Source organism: Anolis carolinensis, chromosome 2 (assembly GCF_035594765.1).
Source record: "Anolis carolinensis isolate JA03-04 chromosome 2, rAnoCar3.1.pri, whole genome shotgun sequence".
Lineage (NCBI taxonomy): Eukaryota > Metazoa > Chordata > Lepidosauria > Squamata > Dactyloidae > Anolis > Anolis carolinensis.
Genome location: NC_085842.1, coordinates 234218813 through 234241936, shown reverse-complemented (window position 1 = coordinate 234241936; position 23124 = coordinate 234218813). Strand labels below are relative to the sequence as shown.

General features: G+C 37.7%; 1 protein-coding gene across 7 annotated transcripts in view; it reads left to right on the top strand.

The window, feature by feature from the left end:
- cntln (centlein) overlaps positions 1–23124 on the top strand; it is a 256558-nt gene that overhangs the window by 123158 nt on the left and 110276 nt on the right. For 6 of the 7 annotated variants that reach the window (XM_062971887.1, XM_008103175.3, XM_062971888.1 and 3 more), the window contains 3 exons: positions 2996–3121; positions 6214–6335; positions 13605–13730. In XM_062971887.1, coding sequence (XP_062827957.1) covers positions 2996–3121; positions 6214–6335; positions 13605–13730 — 374 coding nt within the window. The remainder of the gene's footprint in view (positions 1–2995; positions 3122–6213; positions 6336–13604; positions 13731–23124) is intronic. The other variant, XM_062971885.1, reaches the window with a different exon arrangement.

The window sequence follows — 23124 nt, the reverse complement described above, 5'->3', positions numbered from 1 at the left end:
TGATAGTCTTTACAAGGCTACAAGCATTAAAATGTTCTTAAAGATTTACATAGCATGGCGATGCATTAGCATCAAGAAATACACTCTCCTAGAACACTTTATCTGAGTTTAGCTATGATCATATACACAGTTCTGTATAACATCTGTTAAAAGGAATCAGGGAGAGAGTTGGACATTGTTGACTCATTTCTGTAACATGTACATGGATCATCTTAGCAGAAAGCATTCAACCACAGGTTATTGTGTTCCTAGGAGTAGGAAGGGGTGTGTGTGTCAAGACATGAGTTAGCAGGAGGGAACAGGTGAGACTACAGAACAAGTGAGTCAGTCTTTTCAAAGTGTTACTGAAAATGATAAAGAGTGGTTCTGGGAGATTAGGTTGAGGTTACATAGGTGCCTCTACTATCCTGAATATTTAGTTTAGGAGGAGAAAATAATAATAATAATAATAATAATAACTTTACTTTTATATTCCGGCTCCACCTCCTCGAAGGGACTAGGGGAGGCTTACGTGGGGACAAGAAGCAGAGAGAATGAGAGACTGAGATAAATCATTTGAATGATATTAATATTGTATTTCTTCGATTCTAAATTTCAGTACCACCAACAGAAAAATGCTTGTGTGTGTGTGTGTGTGTGTGTGTGTAACCACAATTCTAAGACTAATCCCATTTTCAGAGATTTAGGAAAGTGCATCTTCAAATCCAAGAAACACAATAATGCTTGTTTTACTCTTTTGGGCTACCTACCAGTTAAAAACAAGCATCTACAGTTGTGTGGCCAGGGAGAATTCATGTGAGAATGTTTTAATTATCTTGCAAACCACGAAGTTTCAATGGATAGGAAAAATGCAGTAACCATGCAAATCCAGGGGACCTCCCCCCTCCCCATCAATTGCCCTTCACATGTGAGCTGCTTATATGCTAGTTAAAGCATCCTCTTCTAGCTCTAGGGACAAGATGAGCTGCAGATCTACATAAGGGCCATCCTGAAATAACATTTATCCATCAACTCATTTGCAGCTACTCACCTGTGCATCCTGGTCAATTTACAAAAGGATTGGATATTCCCTTTTTCCTTTAAGACAGTGGTTTCCAACCTTTGGTCCTCTAGTTGTTTTGGACTTCAACTCCCAGAAATCTCAGCCAGTTTACCAGCTGTTAGTAATTGTGGAAGTTGAAGTCCAAAACACCTGGCGGACCAAAGGTTGGGAACCACTGCTTTAAGCCATGTGTTTAGTTTTAGCTTATACCTAGTTGCATTCTCTGTAGCTCGTTAGTCTCTCCTAGGGTTTAGGAATGTATGCCTGTTCACTTTTTGTCTCTCTCTCTCTCCCCCCCCCCCCTCCCCCGGCTGCCATCCTAAGATGTTGGTTTGGACTTTTTTCTTGTGTTTCCTACTCCCGGCAGGACCAATAAGTACTTCTTGGTTGAGTATTTATTTATCGTGTCAGAAGCGAACCAAGGATACAAGTTGTAATGTATTTGAAAACACAAACAAAGTTTTTAAAACTTGGCATTATAATAAATATCCTTTGACCAGTAGCTGGCCACTTGGAGTGCCCCTGGTGTTTCACTCAACTCTTGGTTGAATGAAACAGAGTCAGCTGGGGAATAGGTGAGCGGGTGAGTAGAGAATGGATGCCTTATTTCCACCAGGATATGTTCCCCAACAATGTCCTCCATATATTTTGTTCTTCATCTTATTCTCAGTTTTTGAAGAAATGCTGAGAATTCTGGTAATATATTTCTTATTTACATATAGCTTGGAGCTCAGTGTTTTCTTTATGTATTAACAGAAAATAAAATATAACTTTTCCTTTCTGCAATTATCGGGAAATATTCCGAAGAAACTTATTTTTTGTGTGTGCTATTCAAAGGAAAGTTCCGTCAGGCTATGTATTTCATTGTTTTGTGAACAGAAATGAAAAACAAAGCTCTGTAATCTAGTCCTCCTCCTGCTTAAAAGATGAGCTGTTACACATTTTAGAACAGCTACAATTGCTCTTGATTTTACAAAAGAAAAAATGGAGTCACAAGAGGAAAATGTTACCGTTTTGATATATACGAGTGTGTGTAAATATATATGTGTGTGTTTTTATATATATACCTATATATATTTGTGTATTTTACATACACAAGATACGCACATACATATGGACATTTTCTTCTTATTTTTTCTCTAGATAACTTTATATGTGGTTTTTATGTATGTATGTATGTATGTGTGTGTGCGTGCATGTATATATGTCAGTTAAACAGTTAATAATATTGTAATGATATTGAGATGTTAATAGCTGCTCCAGGCAAAACTATTTGGAAATTCAATAAAACCAATCTGGATATTTCATTTCTTTTCTTTTACATAAGAACACATGACATGCTACAAACAAGAAGGTTGCCTGGTTTAAGTGCTAGTTTCATAATACTTTCTCCAGATTGCTATATGATGTTGCAGATAATATAAACACACGTTCTTGTCTCTAGTTAGGCATATTATAGTTAATGACCATATGGTCATTATGGTATAAGATCTACTGTCTGTTGTATTTATATTCCTCAAGCATATTGTTCCTTCAACTTCACAGTGTGTTAAACTATTTCAAAGGGGAAAAAATCCTTTCCCTCTTGTTTCTGGTTGTCCTATCAAGTGTAACCTTGGACCCTTATAGAGCAATTAGATCAGCCTCTATCCCCTCCTTTGTAATGAGGTTTCTTGCATTTCTGAGTCTATAACCCTTTAGTCTTCCCTAATGGGACATCATTATTCTGAAAGAAACAATGTAAATGTAAATGAATATTCTCATTAACGAGTCACAGAGAAACCTTTAGTGGTAGCGCTGTGGTAATTCTGCTTGTTATTTCTCTGGTATTCCATGCAGGATTTTTTTTTATAATTCATTATTAGTATTCAAAATTACTTGTTCTTTAATTTTGCATGTCTTTCATAAGCCAGTGTTCCAACCAGTTCAACCATGTCCTTGTTTTATTCCCAGGAACCACCTGTGAAACGTTCAAGGTCTCTGTCCCCAAAGAGCTTTTTGAAAGAGCCGGAAGAAGTAAGGAAGCTTAAAATAGCTGAAAGAAAGATTGAAAACTTAGAAAAGACACTACAGCTAAAGGTGAAAATTAAAAAACAAACAAAGCAACTTTTAAAGCTTTCAATTGGCATAGACTGAGATAAACAAGAATTACACAGGTATTTTCAAAAACCCAGCATACATAACAACAGGCCAAAGAGTGCATAACCCGTGGTCCTAAGTGGTATTCATTCTTAGTCTGTAACATGTGCTATTCTGTATGGAGTAGGATAAAGTCATAAAAAAAAACTTTGAACCAGTATTTAAAAGTATCCCTGCAACTTTGAAAGAGAGCAAATGCTGCTTTAGATACACTTGAAAGTTAATAGATTTAAAAGTGTTTATATACCACCCCCACACAGACACAAACAGACATTGTTTCTTCTTTGTGGTCTCTGTGCCTCACACAAATAGGTTTTCATGTCTTCACAGAGACCTCATTCAGAATTTTTTAGAATTGAATAACCTGGTAGTACCTCCCCTCCCTATACCAATTGTGTATGCTTAGCCCATTAACCTACATTAACTATTTTCCCTCATCTTCTCAAAGAAACACTGTGTTTGGAACTTTCTTTTGCTGCACAGTATTTTTGCTCCTAAATACTTTCATGTTCCTTCTTTTGTTTTGCTTTCTGTATACTCTCACTATTAATATTAAAAAGAATCTTTCTTTGTATTTTGTTCCTTGTCTTTTCTTCCTCTTCAACCCCTTCTTTCTCCAACAAACCTTCTCTACTCTTTCTGTGGACTTTTCCTCATCTCTGTTTAGTCATACAATACTTGTGGGTGCAAAGTTTTCTCTCTGACACACAACCAGAGTACTTGTTTTGGACATAATGTACAGAAATACAGCATTTGCTGAAGGTTTACCTCTGAACCTTTCTAAAAAGGGCTACATGGTTTAAGTCTTACTGTTTTGAGAAGGCACTGAAAGTGACCAAAAGATCAGTGTCAATCCAGTCTGCTCCTCTGTCCACATCCTCCAAGCTATGGAAACACAAGATTAAGGAGGGATAAATACTGATCACTTCAGTAACGCCATGTTACGGTATCAACATTAACAACTATAGCTGCATCTTCTGTCTTAGCTACATCTTGCAGATACCAGCTCAGTATAACCAGCTTTATTGGAGGCTATGACGTCAATCAAGTTCTTCCAGACACTCTAGATTGATGTCAGGGCAGAAAGGAAAGCCATCTCTGTCTATTTTTGAACCCACTGAATATTGGGTTTCTTTTTTTTTTAATTTTTAATTTTTATTACATTCCAACAATTAACAAAATTTTAGCGATGCATGTCTTATTTCAATATACATAATACCAAAAGTAACTAATGCTTAAATGACATTTTAAACGATCCTTTGGAATGTAACACCCACCCCCTCCCCTCCCCCGTTCCCCCTCCCCCCTGGAACAGCAATTCAATATATTATCATTGTATCATTTTAACTGTGTGGAACGCCTGGTTCAAGGTGGTGTATCTTTCGTCTCCATCTATTTTGTTAATTAGGACTGAATATTGGGTTAACGGGAAAATGGTGGTGGTAGGAGAGGAGGAGGAGGAGGAGTAGAAGAAGCATGTTATCACCATTGATATTTACTGAGATACTTGCTGTGCAGATGGTGCAAGGATATTGGTTACAGATGGAGAGCCATATTCATATCATTGCACTAGAACTATTAGCAGTGTTGAAAGCAGTGGACTTCTTACCAGCATCTTCGAGACCAGATAGTACTGATTACCACAGACAACACAACCATAGTGTGTTACATAAATGCACAAGGGTGCACTCATTCATCATATTTTCTGTGTAACAATTGTTTGGAATCGGTGCATCAGAAAGTTGATCCATCCAATTGCTATTCGTTTGGCGGGTATGGATAATTTACTTGCATAATTTACATTCCTCGGATCGGAGATCTCTTTATCACAGCTTTCAACAAGAAATGACATATTTTTTGTTGAAGAATATGAAAAAATAATATACTATATTTGTCATTTTTGTTGAAGTTCCAATAAGATCTTTGCACAGGTATAAAAGATCATGTGTATGAGAGCATAAATGATCTCTCAAAAAACCACAGGTATAGGGTATCAAACTGTTCTTTAAACACACCAAGCTTATTCTGTATCGACATTGGGTTCAGTCCTAAAGGTCATTACAATAGCCTGAATGAAAATATAACATTATGTATATATTGAGGGAGCCTCCGGTGGCGCAGCAGGTTAAACCACTGACCCAAAGGTTGGCGGTTCAAATCTGAGGAGCGGAGTGAGCTCCTCCTGTTAGCCCCAGCTTCTGCCAACCTTGCAGTTTGAAAACATGCAAATGTGAGTAGATCAATAGGGGGAAGATAATGGCGCTCCATGCAGTCATGCTGGTCACATGATCTAGGAGGTGTCTATGGACAATGCTGGCTCTTCAGCTTAGAAATGGAGATGAGCACCAACCCCCAGAGTCAGACACGACTGGACTTAATGCCAGGGGAAACCTTTACCTACCTTATATATAGAGAGAAAAATGTACAAATATAATAGATTATTTTTTTCATATTCTTCAACAAAACACACCTGGAAGAAAATACACTGGGCATATTATGATCTGTGTCCTTCCTAGGTATCTACAACTATTGAAAATTTAATTTAGTCACAAGGAATATTTTCCAGTTTTACAATTAATTCTTGAAATTATTCAGCAGGAATATGAACTTGGAATTTTTGGAACATTCTGTATTTTCTACTTTAACAAAAGGATAAAGAGAACATTGTGCATCCTGCCTCTTAAGTCATGTTGCATACTATATATCTAAAATTGAGATTTTTAAAAAGTGTTTACCATGTGGCACTGGGATATTTTAAACCAAGAAATGCAAATCCAAAAGCCCTGATAAGCATGCAGAACCAGTTGTTCAGTTATTTGGATCCTGGCCAATATGTAATCTCTCAGATTTTTATGATGAAGATAGAATTGGTTTTATAAGTATAATCAACCATGCTTGTAAAGTATTTTCAGTTACAATTTAAGTGTAATAAATTGCATACTGATGGCTGATGATAAATAAAAAACACTGTCATTGTAAATTCTTACATTCTACTCAGTTTTCCAGTATTTTTTCACTTTGGTGTTATGCAGATCCAAGAAAATGATGAGCTGAGACATGCCCATGAAAAGCGCAAAAAAAGGCTGCAGATGTTACAGACCAACTACAGAGCAATAAAAAAGCAATTAAAGCAATGGGAGGAAGTCTATAACAAGTAAGTTACACATTTCATTAAAATCATTATATGTATTAAACCTGAATGCAACTTTTGTTGCTTAGGTGTTCTAAAAAGAAAGTTGGTTTAAGTAATATTCTTTGGCTTTCTTCTGTGGGAAGAAAAAAAGATTCTTATGAAGAAAAATAATAATAACATAAACAATGACTCAAATAGTTTATTGTATATTCCATTTTAAATTTTATGAAGTGACAGAGGGTATTAATTGGCTGTTCTGCTGTTGATTACTGTTATTGTGAATGCTGACTGTGCTTGTATGAGGGTTGAATGAAAAGTAATGCCTCCACCTTCGTTACTTCGGTTTGGATGGAAATATTTCAATAAATCAAATGCAGAAATGATCCTTAGAATGTGCTCTTTAACTACTGCAATTCACTTGTCCACATAATCACCAAACAATTGGATACATTTCTGCCAACGATGAACAAGTTTTCTGAAGCCGTCATGGAAGAAGTCGACACTCTGTTTCCACAACCAGCGTCTCACAGTACCCATCGTGCACAGATCTTCTGATAGCCAAGCAAAGCAATAATGTGACCCACACGTTCTTGTGAAATGCCGATTATGTTTGAAATTTCTCTCTGAGTGATACAATGATCGTCCTGAATCAATCTTTCAATCTTTTGCTTGTGAAACTTGGTGGTTGCTGTCGCAGGACATCCAATTCTTTGTTTGTCACGCAAGTCAGATGTTCCCACTTCAACATCTTTAAACTTACTCACCCAACGATGCACAGTACTCACATCATCACAATCACCATAAACAGCTTGCATTCGCCTTTGGAGTGACACCTTCTGCTGTCAAGAATTCAATGATTGCATGTTGCTTAAGTTGCATTGACCGACCGTCTGCGCAGGGTTCCATACTTCGCATTTTAACAAAACAACTGTTCAATGCTAAGTCTTCCCACCAAATGGAACTGTAGAGGAGAGTCTACTGAAGAAGCCAGTACCTGCCGCATACCACTACTGCCATCTGTCGAGGAGTTACGAAGGTGGAGCCATTACTTTTCATTCAAGCCTCGTAATATATCAGAGATGATAGTGCTTTTGTTTGGTGGCTGTTCATCCCCACTCTTTACATTTTTACCTGTCTATGCATAAAAACAGAAGACATAAGGCAAAAAAAGAAAAGAAAACTAGACATGTAATGCCACATTAGACTTTCATTGTTGGTTTTTACTCAACTAACAAAGTCCCTCTTCTGTCAGATTGTTTAGCTTTTCCTAATAAAGCCCTTCTTAATCAAGTGGCTTATATTTTGTGATGCACCACAATGTGCTCCATCAGTATAAATCATGCAGCCATTAGTATAAATATACCGTATATACTCGAATATAAGCCGACCCGTATATAATCCGAGGCACCTAAGTTTACCACAAAACACTGGGAAGACTTATTGACTCAAGTATATGACAAGCGTGGGAAATGCAGCAGCTACTAGTAAATTTCAAAAATAAAAATAAAAATAGATACCAATAAAATTATTTGTTTTATTTTATTTATTTACTATACTTTTACCCTTCCCTTCTCACCCCAGAGGGGTCTCAGGGCAGCTTGACAATGTGGCAGTAATTCAATGCCTTTAAAACAAAATACAAAGAAAGTCATTTAAAATACACATTAAAATACAATTAAAACACAATTAAAACCATTAACATCACGTGATCCAAGAGCAAATTCTAGGCCGTTCTATTGGTCAGTTCAGTGTCTTTCATGTCTATTACTGCACAAAGTTTACATTAGGTGAGGCATCAGTAGGTTAAAGGTTTTTGAATATTTACATATAACAGTAATTTAAGATAAAACTGTTCAGCTCTGATTACCATATATACTTAGGTATAAGCCAACCCGAATATAAGCTTGCCATGATCATCACTTGAGTATAAACTGGGGGTGGGGTGGATTCAGCCCTAAAAAGGTCTGAAAACCTCAGCTTATACTCAAGTATATATGGTAGGTTATTTGGATTAAATCCAGTGATTGTCCTGCCTACAGTAAACACACTGAAATCAACAGAACTTAAGTCAGGTAAACTGTAACGGACAAGATCTAACAATTGGTCTCTTTTATGTAGAATTAATATTGGATTACGCCTTTGCTATTTACAGTTAAATGGTTTTCCATATCAGCTTAAATTATTGACTCTGTGAGTGATGGGTAAAACATCTACTGTATTTTTTGAAATGTGAACCATTTGAGTTGTTTAAAATTTCTCTCATACACCGTATTTTGACCTTTTTTCAAATTAATTTAGGAATCATCCCCAGTTCCATTCCCATTTGCCATCCTGTGTTTGTGTGTTTTCTGGGTCACAAAATAATATTGGTAATGCATTTGATTCTTCCTGAACATTGTTGTGTGTTATATCCCTGGATTGCTGCTCGCCAATCTGTTGTGGTGGTGAACAGTAGAACAGAGCAGAAGAGTAGGGTAGAAGATTTCAGTGCCCGAAAACTTCTGTTAGTAAGACTAGGAAACATTTCTACCAGGTTACATGTGAGTGCTGTCACTCTAAATAGAAAATTTTGGCTAGATGAACCTCTGGTTTTACATTCAGGCCATAGCATAATGCTAGCGTAGTTTTGTTACACTCCATTTTCACCACTTAATTTATGGTGCAGCAAGCCAGACAGTTAGCTTGTGTGGTTTGTTGCACCACCATCTTAACAAATCTCATGAAATAGAAGTTAGGTTTGGGTATGGCAATTAATTTTCATAGATCACATTTCTAATTAAACACTGAAGTTTATTCATGCTTGTAAAGGATCGAAATAAAGGTAACCAGATTACAATCCTGGGAAATATAGATTTAGTAACAGCAAAGGAAAACAACAGTAAAACTAATTGACATTCTCCCTCTTCTTTGAACAGTTTTTTTAAAGGAATAACTCTGAATCAAGGCCTTGTATTGATTTCTGAAGGAGCCTTTGCTGATTTTTTATTCCCTGTAGATGGCCGCAGTGTGCCTGGGTTTATTAAAAGAGATGAGATGACCATCTTTTTCTGCTTCCATGGTTTTCTCCCCCCCATCCCAACACACATAACAAATGGGGAGGCTCTTTATGGTGACTCTGTGGGATCATAGGTATGTTGAAATAGTAGGAAAAAAGTACTTTTTCATTTCTGGTTTTTAGTATGTAGAGTTCCTCTGAGTCTTTCGGGTTCCTTTGTACCATTTATGATGAGATTGCAGAATTGCAACTGTATAGGACCTAAATTGCTCAATGAACACAATCAATTGATAGGGAGGTTTCTCCCCCCCCCCCCCCCCAAAAAAAAAGGCAAGGTCTTCAATAGAAATTGTTTTGTATGCCACTTCCATAGGATAAATTAATGATTTGCATAGAAACTCTGGGTGATACCTCACAGATATTTTTAAACCTGAGATTTGTTTACCAGGTCAAATAAGTGTCAGTGGGCTTTTAGGACAGTTCACATCCCTAATAAATTAGTCACTGTAGCAGGCAAGGTGTTAAGGTATGTCTATAGGACTTTGATAAACACAGTTAATACCCCTTAATAGCAGTGGTTGATAAGATATGTAGTAGATGTGTAGTGGAACTATTTTTAAAAATAAAATTATGTAAGAATTATGTAGGAAAGCTACACAACAGGTTTAAGGTATGCATATGTGCAGTGTCCCTTATTTTAAACAGAATTCTGCTCTGTAATGCCATGTTAGGTCTTCTCATATTTATATTTATAACAGAAGATGTCAATACCATTTCCCACAAAGGTGCATTGATTACAGAGGTGCCACATTTTCCAAGTAAAACCTTTTCATCTTTTGTGAAAGCAATGTGGCACTAGAGCATAGGTGTCAAACTTGTGGCCCTTAGGATGTTTCAGACTTCAACTCCCAGAAGCCCTGACTAGCTTGTCCACTGATCAGGAATTTTGAGAGCTGAAGCCCAGAACACCTGGAGGGGGCCACAAATTTGACACTACTGAGATAGAGAAATGAACTGTTTGTTTTCCTGTCCAGTGTTGCCCTTATGACTCATCTTATTTGATAAGGCTGCTCAAACGGGGACATTAATTGGCCCAAATGTAGTTGATCTAACTTTTCTAAACATAAAAAACCCAAAATCTCATTCTAAGGAAATCTTGGTGATATATTACAGGCTTGTCAAATTATAGGGCTGGTTTAAGTCTGGTTGAAAGACAAGTTACTTTGACTAGTGTACCATATTGAGAACAGAATTTCTATTTAGGCTATCAGTCCGTTTAACAACATGAGTAGTAGTAGTAGTGATAGTAATAATAATAATAATAATAATAATAATAATAATAATAATAATAATAAGCTGATGACCCAAAATGCAGACTGTGCAAGGAAGCTGATGAAACCATTGATCGTATCCTCAGCTGCTGTAAGAAAATCGCACAGACAGACTACAAACAGAGGCACAACTATGTGGCCCAAATGATTCATTGGAACTTATGCCTCATGTACCACCTTCCAACAGTAAAGAACTGGTGGGATCACAAACCTGCAAAGGTCGTGGAAAATGAGCACGCAAAGATACTGTGGGACTTCCGAATCCAGACTGACAAAGTTCTGGAACACAACACACCAGACATCACAGTTGTGGAAAAGAAAAGGGTTTGGATCATTGATGTCGCCATCCCAGGTGACAGTCGCATTGAAGAAAAACAACAGGAAAAACTCAGCCGCTATCAGGACCTCAAGATTAAACTTCAAAGACTCTGGCAGAAACCAGTGCAGGTGGTCCCGGTGGTGATGGGCACACTGGGTGCCGTGCCAAAAAATCTCAGCCGGCATTTGGAAACAATAGACATTGACAAAATCACGATCTGTCAACTGCAAAAGGCCACCCTACTGGGATCTACACGCTTCATCCGAAAATACATCACACAGTCCTAGACACTTGGGAAGTGTTCGACTTGTGATTTTGTGATATGAAATCCAGCATGTCTATCTTGTTTGCTGTGTCATAATATAATAATAATAATAATAATAATAATAATAATAATAATAATAATAATAATAATTCTTTATTCATATCCCACTTTTCTTCCTAAACGAGACCCAAAGTAGCTCACAACATTTTAAAACAATACAAATCAACCACACATAAACAATAAAACCAACTTAAAATAAAACATAAACAAACATTTTAAAATCATTTAACAGATACCAGATACTATTGTTGTGTGTACTTGTCAGTTCAAATGATAAACTTCACTCGAAAAAAAGTTTCATGAATGACTCCAATGTCATGGATCTTTTCACAGAAAACTGTAGTGGTAATAATTCAGTGCCCAACAACTACATCATGTCTTCTCAATTTCTCTGTTCTTAACTGATCCTATATAACCTTATAAAATAAACATCTAGCTTTATGTTGTTTCTCTATTAGCCATCTTCCTACCATGCCAAAGGTTGTGATTGACTTTATTCAGGTCTGCTAAGCTGATGGCTTCACCATTGAGGGAGGTGGACATGCTTAGCCTGGAGACTAAATGTGTGAAGAGTAATAGGGCAGCCCTCTTCAATATCTAAAGGGCTGTTATGTAGAAAACGGAGTTTATTTTTGCTTCTATAGAGGGGTAGGGCCTGAACCAATGAGTTGAATTACAAGAAATTAGATTCTAAGCATTACTGATGGTAAGAGAATAGAGTAGGATTCCTTGGAAAGTGGTGCAGTCTCCTTCATTGGAGATTTCTAAATGTCAGACTGCTCACCTCTTGATAGTTTTGTAGTAGTAGATTCTTTCACTGGCAAGGATTCATTCAAAGTTATAATTCTATGAAGGCTTTGGAAGTGCATGGTCCCAACAATTGGGTTTTAACTCAGCTCAGCCATCTAAAACAACATTTGTGTGTAGTGGAGGGGGTGCTCTGAAACTATCAAAATTTATAATGCTCTGACAGCCAGGAAAATGTCTATTTATTATTATTTATTTCATACATTCATACATTTGTATTCCGTCCTTCTTATCCTGGGGGGGGGGGGGGGGGCAGCCTCACAACCGGCAGTCATTAGATGCCAAAAACACAACAGTTATAAAACAATTACAATTAAAAACAAATAATTAAAACATAAATTATAAAAACATCCATTTAAAATTACACAAGTTCAAGTCATACACAACTGTTGGTTGATACAGGAGGTTGTGCATTGGTTCTCAAATACAGTGTCTCTGCTTGAGCTGGGCTGGCTGTGAGTCTACTTGATAGACCATTCTTGTGAGGAATTTGCCTGAACATCAGCATAATTTTGTCAGGTGATATAATACTAAGATCGCAGGACAACTCTAGATGATAACATCCTTTAAGCTCCACATATGTTACATGGTTGTTAATTGTTGGTGTCTGTCAATGCTACTCAAAGTGATGGACTTTGGACTGTGAAGCGTGGGTCAGGCTGGAGAAGCAGTTGTAGCCAATGAGTAATAATATGGTACCTGTCTCTGGCACACTAGGCAAACAAATTTGCTCATCTCTTACATCAGAGAACCAGTGGTCAACGCTTTGAGTTATAGTCTGGCAAAGTGACTTGCTGCTACAAACTTACAAACCTGTTTTTTTTCACTGATGACTGAAGACTTAAAATAGTTTAAATAGAAATTTGTCTGTCTGTCTATTTATCTATCCATCCAATCTCTGTGGAACTGTAAGAGATTCTTTCTACAAAATGTCTGTATATCAGACTATTTGCCTTTCATATTTATAGTAACTCATTGGCAATACTGGGCACTCTTAAATCTCAGTCTTAAGCGTTGCTTCGTGTATTTCCCTAATACATACAGCATGTTAAATCATCTAATGCTTTCTCTCATGTACTCCACTATCTTCTATCTACCTTTTGTCCTTGTCTATTGATATGTGTAGTTCAGCTCTAACACAGAAAGGGGTTACTAGTTTTTTTCCAGATCAGGTGTTCATGTCACAGTTGACAATTCTGGGAGAACTGGCAACTCCTAACCTTTCTTTGCTATCATCTGACATATTTACCTTTTAGTTTCTTTCTGCTGACTATGAATAACACTATTATCTGACACTCATCAGTCCTGAACTGTAGTGCCATATCAGTAGTTCATTATTCTGATATGAGTTAACTCAATCTGTTATGTTTATATACTGAAATGTACAATAGCTGTTTTAGTGATGTTGCTCTGTGGAGTAATAACACATTTTTGAATCATTGGTTTTTTTTACTTTGAGGGTTAAAAATTGTTTATTATATTGTATATTTTTTCTTTTATTTTTAATAAACAGGCCTGGAAGCAGTAAAAGTGGAAAGGAGCGTTCAGATCCCCAACATCTGTGTCAAGAAGATTCTGATGCTGTATGGAATGAGCTGGCATATTTCAAAAAAGAGCACAAAAAGCTATTGATTGAAAAGTGAGTTTCTTTATTAAAAACAGCGACACATATATTGTACTGCTAGTTCTCTGAATCTTTTTCTTGTTGGGCCTTGAAGGCCACACAGAGGAATTCCTTTCAAATACCAAAATTAAATCGTCTTCCTCTACTAGAAAGAGAGAAGAAAAACATTAGTCTTCCTCCCCTCCGCTCCCCCCCCCCAGCCCTTTAAATCAGTGACAACAAGTTTGCTAGCACTAACTGAAACTGTATTACATGATCTAGGGATTGTGTTAATTAATGTGGCTCTCATCTGTTGGAGGTGTCGCTCTTCATTAGCCTGTATTTTACACACTGCCGTGCTTCATTTTTGGAATGAGGTGGTGAGGGGATAACCTAGCCAGCCATCCTTGTTTGATCTCCTTGATACATACGCAATGCAGAATGCCTCCGCTCTCTTGGTTCCCTGCCCTGTCCTGCTAATCCCAGCTGAGCTCATTATGGTGTAGCCTTGCTGCTACTCTTGGAGCCAGAGCTGTCCAAGCTAATTACTAGTAGCAGCAGAGCTGCCTGTTAAGGGTCTGGAGTGGATCTGCTAACATGGTCCTTCGGAGTGACCTGCAAAAAGCACGAGGGAGTTGCTCTCTTTCTTGCCATGCACGGCCTGTCCTTTGGGTTTAGTGCTGATCCCTTCACACAGCTCTTTTAGCTGTGGTAAGTGTAAAACTTGGTGAAGGAATTCTTATTTTAGAAAACACACAGTTTGCCTCTTTGATCTTATAATTCATAGACTATTATACTCACCCTGATAAAGTAAGAACATTCTCTTTCATACTAGACAAAAGGAAGTTGGTAGGCACTGCATAATTAGCCTTTTAATGATGTTTTAAAATGTCTTTTGTCAAGTTGATTTTGTTGTTTAGCAGTTGGCATGCTTGAAATATGAACAGTTTCAGACTTCAGTGTGTACTTTGGGAGTGCGACTGCACTGACAGAACATCCAGAATGTTCGCTCATCATTTGGATATTGAAGAATCTCCCTTTAACTTGGCCACTGAAACTCTATCAGAGCACCATTTTCTCCATAGCACCAGCCACTTTAATTCTATTAGTGTTGGTGTTGCTGGCAAAAATCATGGCCGCTAAGATAATCATTTGACCACACAGTTCCTGGCATCCACTTTTCTGGCAGCATTAGCTACATAAGCTGCTAATAATGTGCAATAACATTCAAAAAATTCTGAGTACTGGGACCAGAACCTTTTTAGTGCCTTTCCTGTGCCTTACACATTAACACACTGATTCTAATCAACATTGTTTCAATCACCATTCATGGAAGGCCATGTGGGTATTCTGTTTCCAGAAATATTCTTTGAAGAAAATGAAATATTTGAAAAAGTACAAGGTTGCTTCAAGGCTATGCTTGTGCTATGCAATTGCATTGCTTCATTCATGGAGTTTACAGGATGTTTCAATAATGATAATTTCATTTTATAATCTTCTTTCTTATCAGAGATAGTTCATTAATGAAACAAGATAAAATGGTTATCCCCCCCCCCCACCTTTTAATTGTGAACAGTTTTGCTGACAGAGAAATAATTAGTTGTGCTTTAGGACTTGGATGCAATCTCGATGTGGTTGGGGGTGGGGAGCAAGTTTAAATATATAGCAGTGTCCACTGAAGATGGGCACTACTGTATATTTATAATTTGAATATGTTGTTCAGTGAATAGGAAGATCGGAAATTCCTTAAATTTTGTGTGAAACCACTAATTGTTGAATCCTAGTAATGTAAAGGTAAAGGTTTCCCCTGATGTTAAGTCTAGTCGTGTCTGACTCTTGGGGTTGGGTCTCATCTCCATTTCAAAGCTGAAGAGCCGGTGTTGTCTGTAGACACCTCCAAGGTCATGTGGCTGGCATGACTGCATAGAGTGCCATTATCTTCCTGCCGGAGCAGCACCTATTGGTCTACTCACATTTGCATGTTTTTGAACTGCTAGGTAAGCAGAAGCTGGAGCTAACAGTGGGAGTTCACTCTGCTCCCCGGATTCGAACCTGCCACCTTTAAGTCTGCAAGTTCAGCAGGTCAGCGCTTTAACACATTGCGCCACCAAGGGCTCCTATTGACTCCTTGTAGAGGCTTATTATTATTATTATTATTATTATTATTATTATTATTATTATTATTATATTTATTATATTTATACCTCATTTTATCTCGCCTGAAGGAGCAGCTTAACATAAAAGCAGTAGCATACAATTTAAAATATACAAATATGCAAATATTAAAACATAATTAAATTAAACAGTATTTAAAAATTCACAGTTAAAATCCATTAAAACATGTACGTAGTTAAAACTACATCACCTCCTAACTTAATCTTAAAATCTTCATCTTCATTTTATGTTTTTGATATTAGTGAAGTAGTTGTGACATTGAATGTTTGCTGTTTATATGTATGTTAACCGCCCTGAGTTCCTCTGGGGAGAGAGGGCGATCTAGAAATAAAGTTTATTATTGTTATTATTATTATTATTATTATTTTAAAACCTGTCTGAATAAAAAGGTTTTAGCCTGCTGCCAGAAGGACAGCAGGGAAGGGGCCATTCTGGCTTCCTTAGGCAGGGAGTTCCAGAGTTGAGGGGCAGCCACCAAGTAGGAAGGCCTGCTTTCTTGTTCCCACCAACCAAGCTTGAGATGGAGATGGGACTGAGTGAAGGGCCTTTCCTGAAGATCTCAGGGCCTGGGCAGGTTTGTACAAGAGGATGTGGTTGGCCAAATAGCCTGGACCTGAACCGTCTAATAAATCTTGAGAAAAAAATCAGATATGTGTTGTCGAAGGCTTTCATGGCCAGGATCACAGGGTTGTTGTATGTCTTTCGGGCTGTGTGGCCATGTTCCAGAAGTATTCTCTCCTGACGTTTCGCCCACATCTATGGCAGGCATCCTCAGAGGTTGTGAGGTATGGATAAACCTAGTAAGGAAAGGAAAGAATATATATCTCTGGAGAGTCCAGGGTGTGGCAAGAGTCATTTGTCACTGGGAAGCCAGCATTAATGTTTCAGTTACTCACCCTAATTAGCATTGGAAAGGTTTTGTCTCTTGCCTGGGGGCATCCTTTGTTCAGATATGATCATTATATTTATCTTCAGCTGCTGGCCTTTTTAGATAAGCATATGGATACCTTTTAATTCTCATCCAATGTTTTATTGTACTTCATTGTAGTCATTTTGGGAATTATTGTTTTCGAAATAGAATAAAAACATTTTAAATGATGGTAAAAGCAATGATAGAAAAAGTGCAGCAGGACAGAGGATAATTTTTGTGTGAAAGTATTGGTCGCAAATTGTTGGGAGATATGTGGTCTACATTGAACTATTCCTTTCACTAGAGTAGAATTTTTAGGAAGCATTGCATTTAATCATTTTTATGTGTGGACTCTGCATATGTGGATGGGATGGGGAAGATCATGTTAATTATGTTCCCTTCCATAACTTTTTCATTGCTGTATACATCTGAAATATGGCTGTTTGTGAAGGAAATCCTTCTTTGTCCAGGGAGGTTTTCTGTGGGTATTAGAAATTTTGATTCTTCAGGGGCCTGAATCATGTTGGAAGTCTCTATGGATGATAGGTCTCTATGCAGTCATCCTCCACATACAGAGAGTGAAGATAACATTGAGGAAATTTATAATGAGAACATGTTTCCTGCCCGAACTTGTGGAATTTACTAGTGTATATACCTGGCATTTCCTGGGTTATGTGTTTTATAATTCTATTTATAACAAATATTCATTGTTAACTTTATGATTTTATAAGTATTCCCATTAGAAAATGCATATCCAGGGAACGTCAGGTGCATAAGGTTCTGTTTTACGGAAGTTTCAGTACTGAGCTTCTCACCACAGATTAGCCAAGTTAATGCTTTTCTCCATGCATAAAAATACCTTGCTCTGCATATTTGATTTTGTCAAGATCTGAATTAAAACTACTCTTGTCATCTTAAGGACTCCTTTTTTGCTTGGCCCCCTGATAAGGCCGCTACAAAAAAGTTTCAAAATGTCTCCATGCTAATGGTTACCCTCTTCCATTACTCATCTCACCCTTTAAAGTAGTGTTTCCATCTCTATATTGCCATCTCGTAGTTGCATCTGAGTGCTACATTCACATATATTTTTAGTTTGGAGGCCCTCGTCCCAAATGGGATACTTTTTTAGTTGAAATCCCACTAATATTTTACATGAAAGGCATGTGTACTATGTTTGATCTAGATCCATTAAGCCATGCAGGAGCAGAGGATTCTGGAACAATATCCTTCAGCTTCAAGAACTGAGAACAACGTGGCTTGTGCAAAAGCTATTCTGACTGCTTCCTCACCTCCCATACAGCTCTGGTTTGGCTCCATGCAATTTCTTTCCCCAGGCTCAAAGCCCTCCTGGAGGGACATAATTTGGAACAACTGAAAACATCCATACTTCTGTGACGAGGGCTTTGAACAGCATCTCAAGTGTAGATTTCCCCCACTGCTATGAACCTCAATCGAACCACCCCTGTTGTAGCCACTGAGCTCCTTAAAAAGGGTATAGTATGTGATTAAAATTTCCATCCTAGGGAAGATTTACTGTAAATCAAATGCTCTTTATGGCCTGTCAACACTGTATCTCAAAGTGTTGCCTCCAAGCATGGAGGAATTCTTTTCCAATAATCTCACTCAAAGATTGCACCTAAAAGTTGATTTTCCTGCAATGCTCATATTGTTACACTTTTTTTCCTTGTCCCCTTTGTCTCCCATTCTTAATTCCCATGAAACTTTACATAGCATTTTTCCGCAGTTAATTAGGAATAGTGAGAATAATTAGCTATCCATTGTAGTCTTTAATGGGTAGGGTGGGGGGGCTGTTGTGGCCAAAGAGTTCCCCACTAGCTGGATATGACTTTTCCCTGCACAGGCAAGGAATGGCACTGATTATTCCTGTGGATAGCAATGCCCTCCATGACTTATTCTTGTGTTGCCTTTTGGATCTTTTTCTCCTAGCTGTTCTTTTAAAAACTTGTGGAAGAGAAATAATATAAGAACGTAGAAGTATGAGCCCATATCACACACTATTTTAACAATTAAAATTCTGTCAACATTCTTTCTGTGCTGGCCTTATTGTAGACTGCATTCCACTTCTTACCTTTGAGGCATACTATTTACTTAAGCAGGATTTTGAAGAAAAGCTGCTCTAGATGAGACTGGAATTTTTATTTGGGAAAAAATGTGGTGTGGAAAGGGAGCAGTTATTTTATTGGATCTTCTGGCTGATGATCAATAAGAGAGATGTTTGGGAGCCAGAGAAGAAGAACTGCTGCTGCTCTGATTGATTTTGTAATTTTATTGTGCTTTTAGATTTGCCAAAAGATCTCAGAGGTCTGAAAGGGATGTCTCTCCTATGAAAAAGTTTATGTACAAACGAGGCAATGATTATCCAAATATAAAGTGTTTCATGGAGGTTAACAGAGATAGGCCTGCTACATTAAATTATTTTTAATAATGCTGACTAGTATTAAACAGTAGGATATTTTGAGCTTTTGACATTTCTCTGCATATGGCTTTGATTGGATTAATACCCGCGTGCTGCATAATAACTCTTTCCCCTTCAAACTAAAATAACAGAAAGGAATGTAATACTGCTCACATATATTTTGTGATTAGCAGAATATGGTTACTAATATGATTTATTGTTGTTGTTGTTGTTGTTGTTGTTGTTCTGCTTCTGATTCAGCCTGACCTTGTTTTGAATACAATAAACCCTCGGTGTCCATGGGAGTTTGGTTTTTAGGACCTCATGTGGATACCAAAATCCATGGATACTAAATTCCCATTATATACAATGGCATAGTAAAATCATGCCTCTTATTTAAAAATAGCAAAATCAAGGTTTGATTTTGAGATTTTTTCTCCTTTGGAATAATATTTTCAACATGTGGATAGTTGAATTCATGGGTGCAGCTTCTGTGAATATGGTGGACTAAATGTATTAACTAGGCAGTATAGGAATTATTTCAGTGTAGTTTGGCACCACATTAACAATGTTTAGAAAAAAGTATCATTTGTGAAACCAGGTTATTGTTGATGATGAGAGTTAGTGATATTAAACAACTGCTGTAAGCTTTACCAGGCTGATTGATTGTATCGGGGGGGAGGGGAGATCAACATTATTAAAGATTTTGCCTACATGCCCTTATTTGGAAGGGGAAGACAAATTACATATTTCCTCCATGTAGACGTCCATGGAACATGTGGAAATGATTATGAGAACCTCTGTCTAGGCATTCTGAAGATTCAGAATGTGCCAAGAAAAGTTCTTTGATTAAAACTGGTTGGTGCTAGATGGGAAAGCACATTAAATAATAGCCTCTGAAGTCCACCTTCAAAACTGAATTGTTTCACCATTTATTTATACCCTGTTTCCCCAAAAATAAGACATCCCCAGAAAATAAGACCTAGTAGAGGTTTTGCTGAATTGCTAAATATAAGGCCTCCCCTGAAAATAAGACCTAGCAAAGGTTTTGTTTGGAAGCATGTCCATCGAACAGAACACCAGAGCATGCAGGATTGGTCAATGTACATACCATAGATCAGGGGTCCCCAAACTTTTTAAACAGGGGGCCAGTTCACGATCCTTTGGACTGTTGGAGGGCCAGACTATAGTTGGCCACCGAGCAATAATAATAATAATAATAATAATAATAATAATAATAATAATAATAATAATAATAATAATAATAATAAATAAAAATAATAATAAAGAGGATTGGAAGAGACCCCTTGGGCCATTGAGTCCAATCCCCTTCTGCCTCTGTGCCCCAAAAGCACAAGCAAAGCACCCCTGAAAGATGGCCTCCCAGCCTCAATTATTAATAATAGACCCTTGGGCCATTGAGTCCAATCCCCTTCTGCCTTTGTGCACTGAAAGAACAAGCAAAGCACCCCTGACAGATGGCCTCCCAGCCTCATTGTCAATAATAATAACAATATCATCATCATCATCATCATCATCATAAGACCCTTGGGCCATTGAGTCCAACCCCCTCCTGCCTCTGTGCACCAAAAGCACAAGCAAAGCACCCCTGACAGATGGCCTCCCAGCCACAATATTAATAATAATAATAATAATAATAATAATAATAATAATAATAATAATAATAATAATAATAATAATGGTTGTAAGAGAAGAAGAGACCCCTTGGGTCATTTAGCCCAACCACCTTTTGCCCTTGTGCCGTGGGGGCCGGATTAATGGCTTCGATGGACCACATCCGGCCCCCAGGCCTTAGTTTGGGAACCCCTGCCATAGATTGTTGTACATGGAAATAATGGTAGTAACAAGAAATTCTTGATAGAATTCATAGTCCGGTTATGTTGGTTTCTGATGACAACTACTGTACAGTATATTATAAATGTTTATTTTTTGTTCAACAATAAATGTAAATTCTTCTTCATGGAAAAACAAGACATGCCCTGAAAATAAGACCTAGTACATCTTTGTGAGCAAAAATTAATATAAGACACTGTCTTATTTTCGGGGAAACACGGTATTAATACTGTGCTGTACCTTCTTTATAAGGTGGCATACAGGAGGTTCTCAAGTGGCCTCCCATCTAAGCACTGACCAGATCAATATCTGCTTAGCTTTAGAAATACTTTTGCACTTCTCTTAGTTCTCAGCAGAATGTGTCCTTAGGTGAACAGGTCAAGATAAAAGAAAAAAAAAATCTGAGATAAGGTAATTTCTCTCCATGCACAACCCTGCAGGTCCACAATGGGACTTTCTCCTTCTCTACTTTCTCTTCCCCTCCCCCACCTTTGATGCTACTCTAAAGTTTTGCTTAAGGTTTCATATCCATCTGAGACTAGTTGGGCTTCTTCTATCAGTGCAACTACCAATCTGAAACGGGGCCATATAATGTTAACTTGGTTCCATCCTTGGGATGGTGATAAGGAATCTAGCTCCTTCTATAAAGATGGATTTTAGTATTTTTCCTAAATGTCTCTTACCTGGTGAATGTTACATTTTGGCCTTTTCCCATGGCATTCTGAGTTCAAATCCCCAATTATTTGGGAGCAATAATCTAGATATAATCTATAATCTGGGATGGAATGTGAGGTCCACAACTCTACACATGATATCTGTGGTTCAACACTTGCATTTTAAAAAAAACTCAAAATGATTCTAATGTCTTTGAGACCATGGAGAGTTTCTGCCAGCCGGAGCAGATAGTACTGTGCTTCATGGTCTGGCAGATTGTCTCAGCATAAGACAGCTATATATGCTCATATTCAACTTCATAATTCCCATGCTGGGCTGGTCCACATGTAATGCTGAACTATGATTTGTTGTTATATGAACAAGCCTATGTCTCCTGTGTTCCTTCTAGCTCAAACAGAATATACTTTGTCAGAACATTTGAAACGAGAGAACAGGAATGAAACGTTGTGTTATGTCATTAACAGGAACGCTCTTATTCAGGTTTCCAGTGAGTCATGCTGTTCTGCAGGGTACTGTATAGTAAAGGGGGCTAAATCAGACCGATTCACTTCCCCCAAGTCTCACCTGTTTTACAATATTCACAATATTCTGATCATCCTGGAAGCTGCTATAAATGTCTCTTTGGTTCAATATCAGAAGAAAGGAAGAATATATTTTAAAAGATACTCAATTCACATTGGGTTATTCGTTGTTAATCAGAGCATGTTACTACTCCCTCTTGTTTTTCAGTCATATACTATAGTTTTACTGGTGACAAATGCCTGATCTCATTATTCATGTGAATGATGACTAATTGTCATTTTCATTTGCCCCCAGAATTGAAATCTTAAGAACATTAGCAAATTGTGAATTGTCTGAAACAAGAAATCTCGGAAGAAATTGGAATATATGTCAAAAAGACATAAGAATGTTCCACAGTCAGTAATGAAAAAGTGGTAATTTAAAAGGAAAATATAAAATTTCAAAGGAAAAGATAACAAAATCCAAAAGTACATGTGTTCATTTTAATTACTCCCTATTTACTTGAGTATAATGCGCCATCGAATGTAATTCACACCTCAGTTGTGAAGGTGCACATTACAAAAAATGAATTTTCCTTACGAGGTAATGCACCCAACAGCACAAGCATAACATGTCAGGGAGGCAAGCAGCATGAGTTAGACCATTTGGGAAGCCACGCCTCTCCGTCAGGCCAAGGCTGAGGAACATGCTGGCCTCACATGATTTCCAACTAGCCTCATTCAACTAGCTCCCCTTGGTTTCGAAGGCCTCATGAATAAGGAGTTTCATTGGACTGAACCTGGAGTGGGGAGACCCTGAGGGCCATCTTGTTGGCAGGATCCACAACTAAGTGGTAGGAAATACTGGGTCCCCAGCCAGGCACTCCTCCTCCTCTGGGG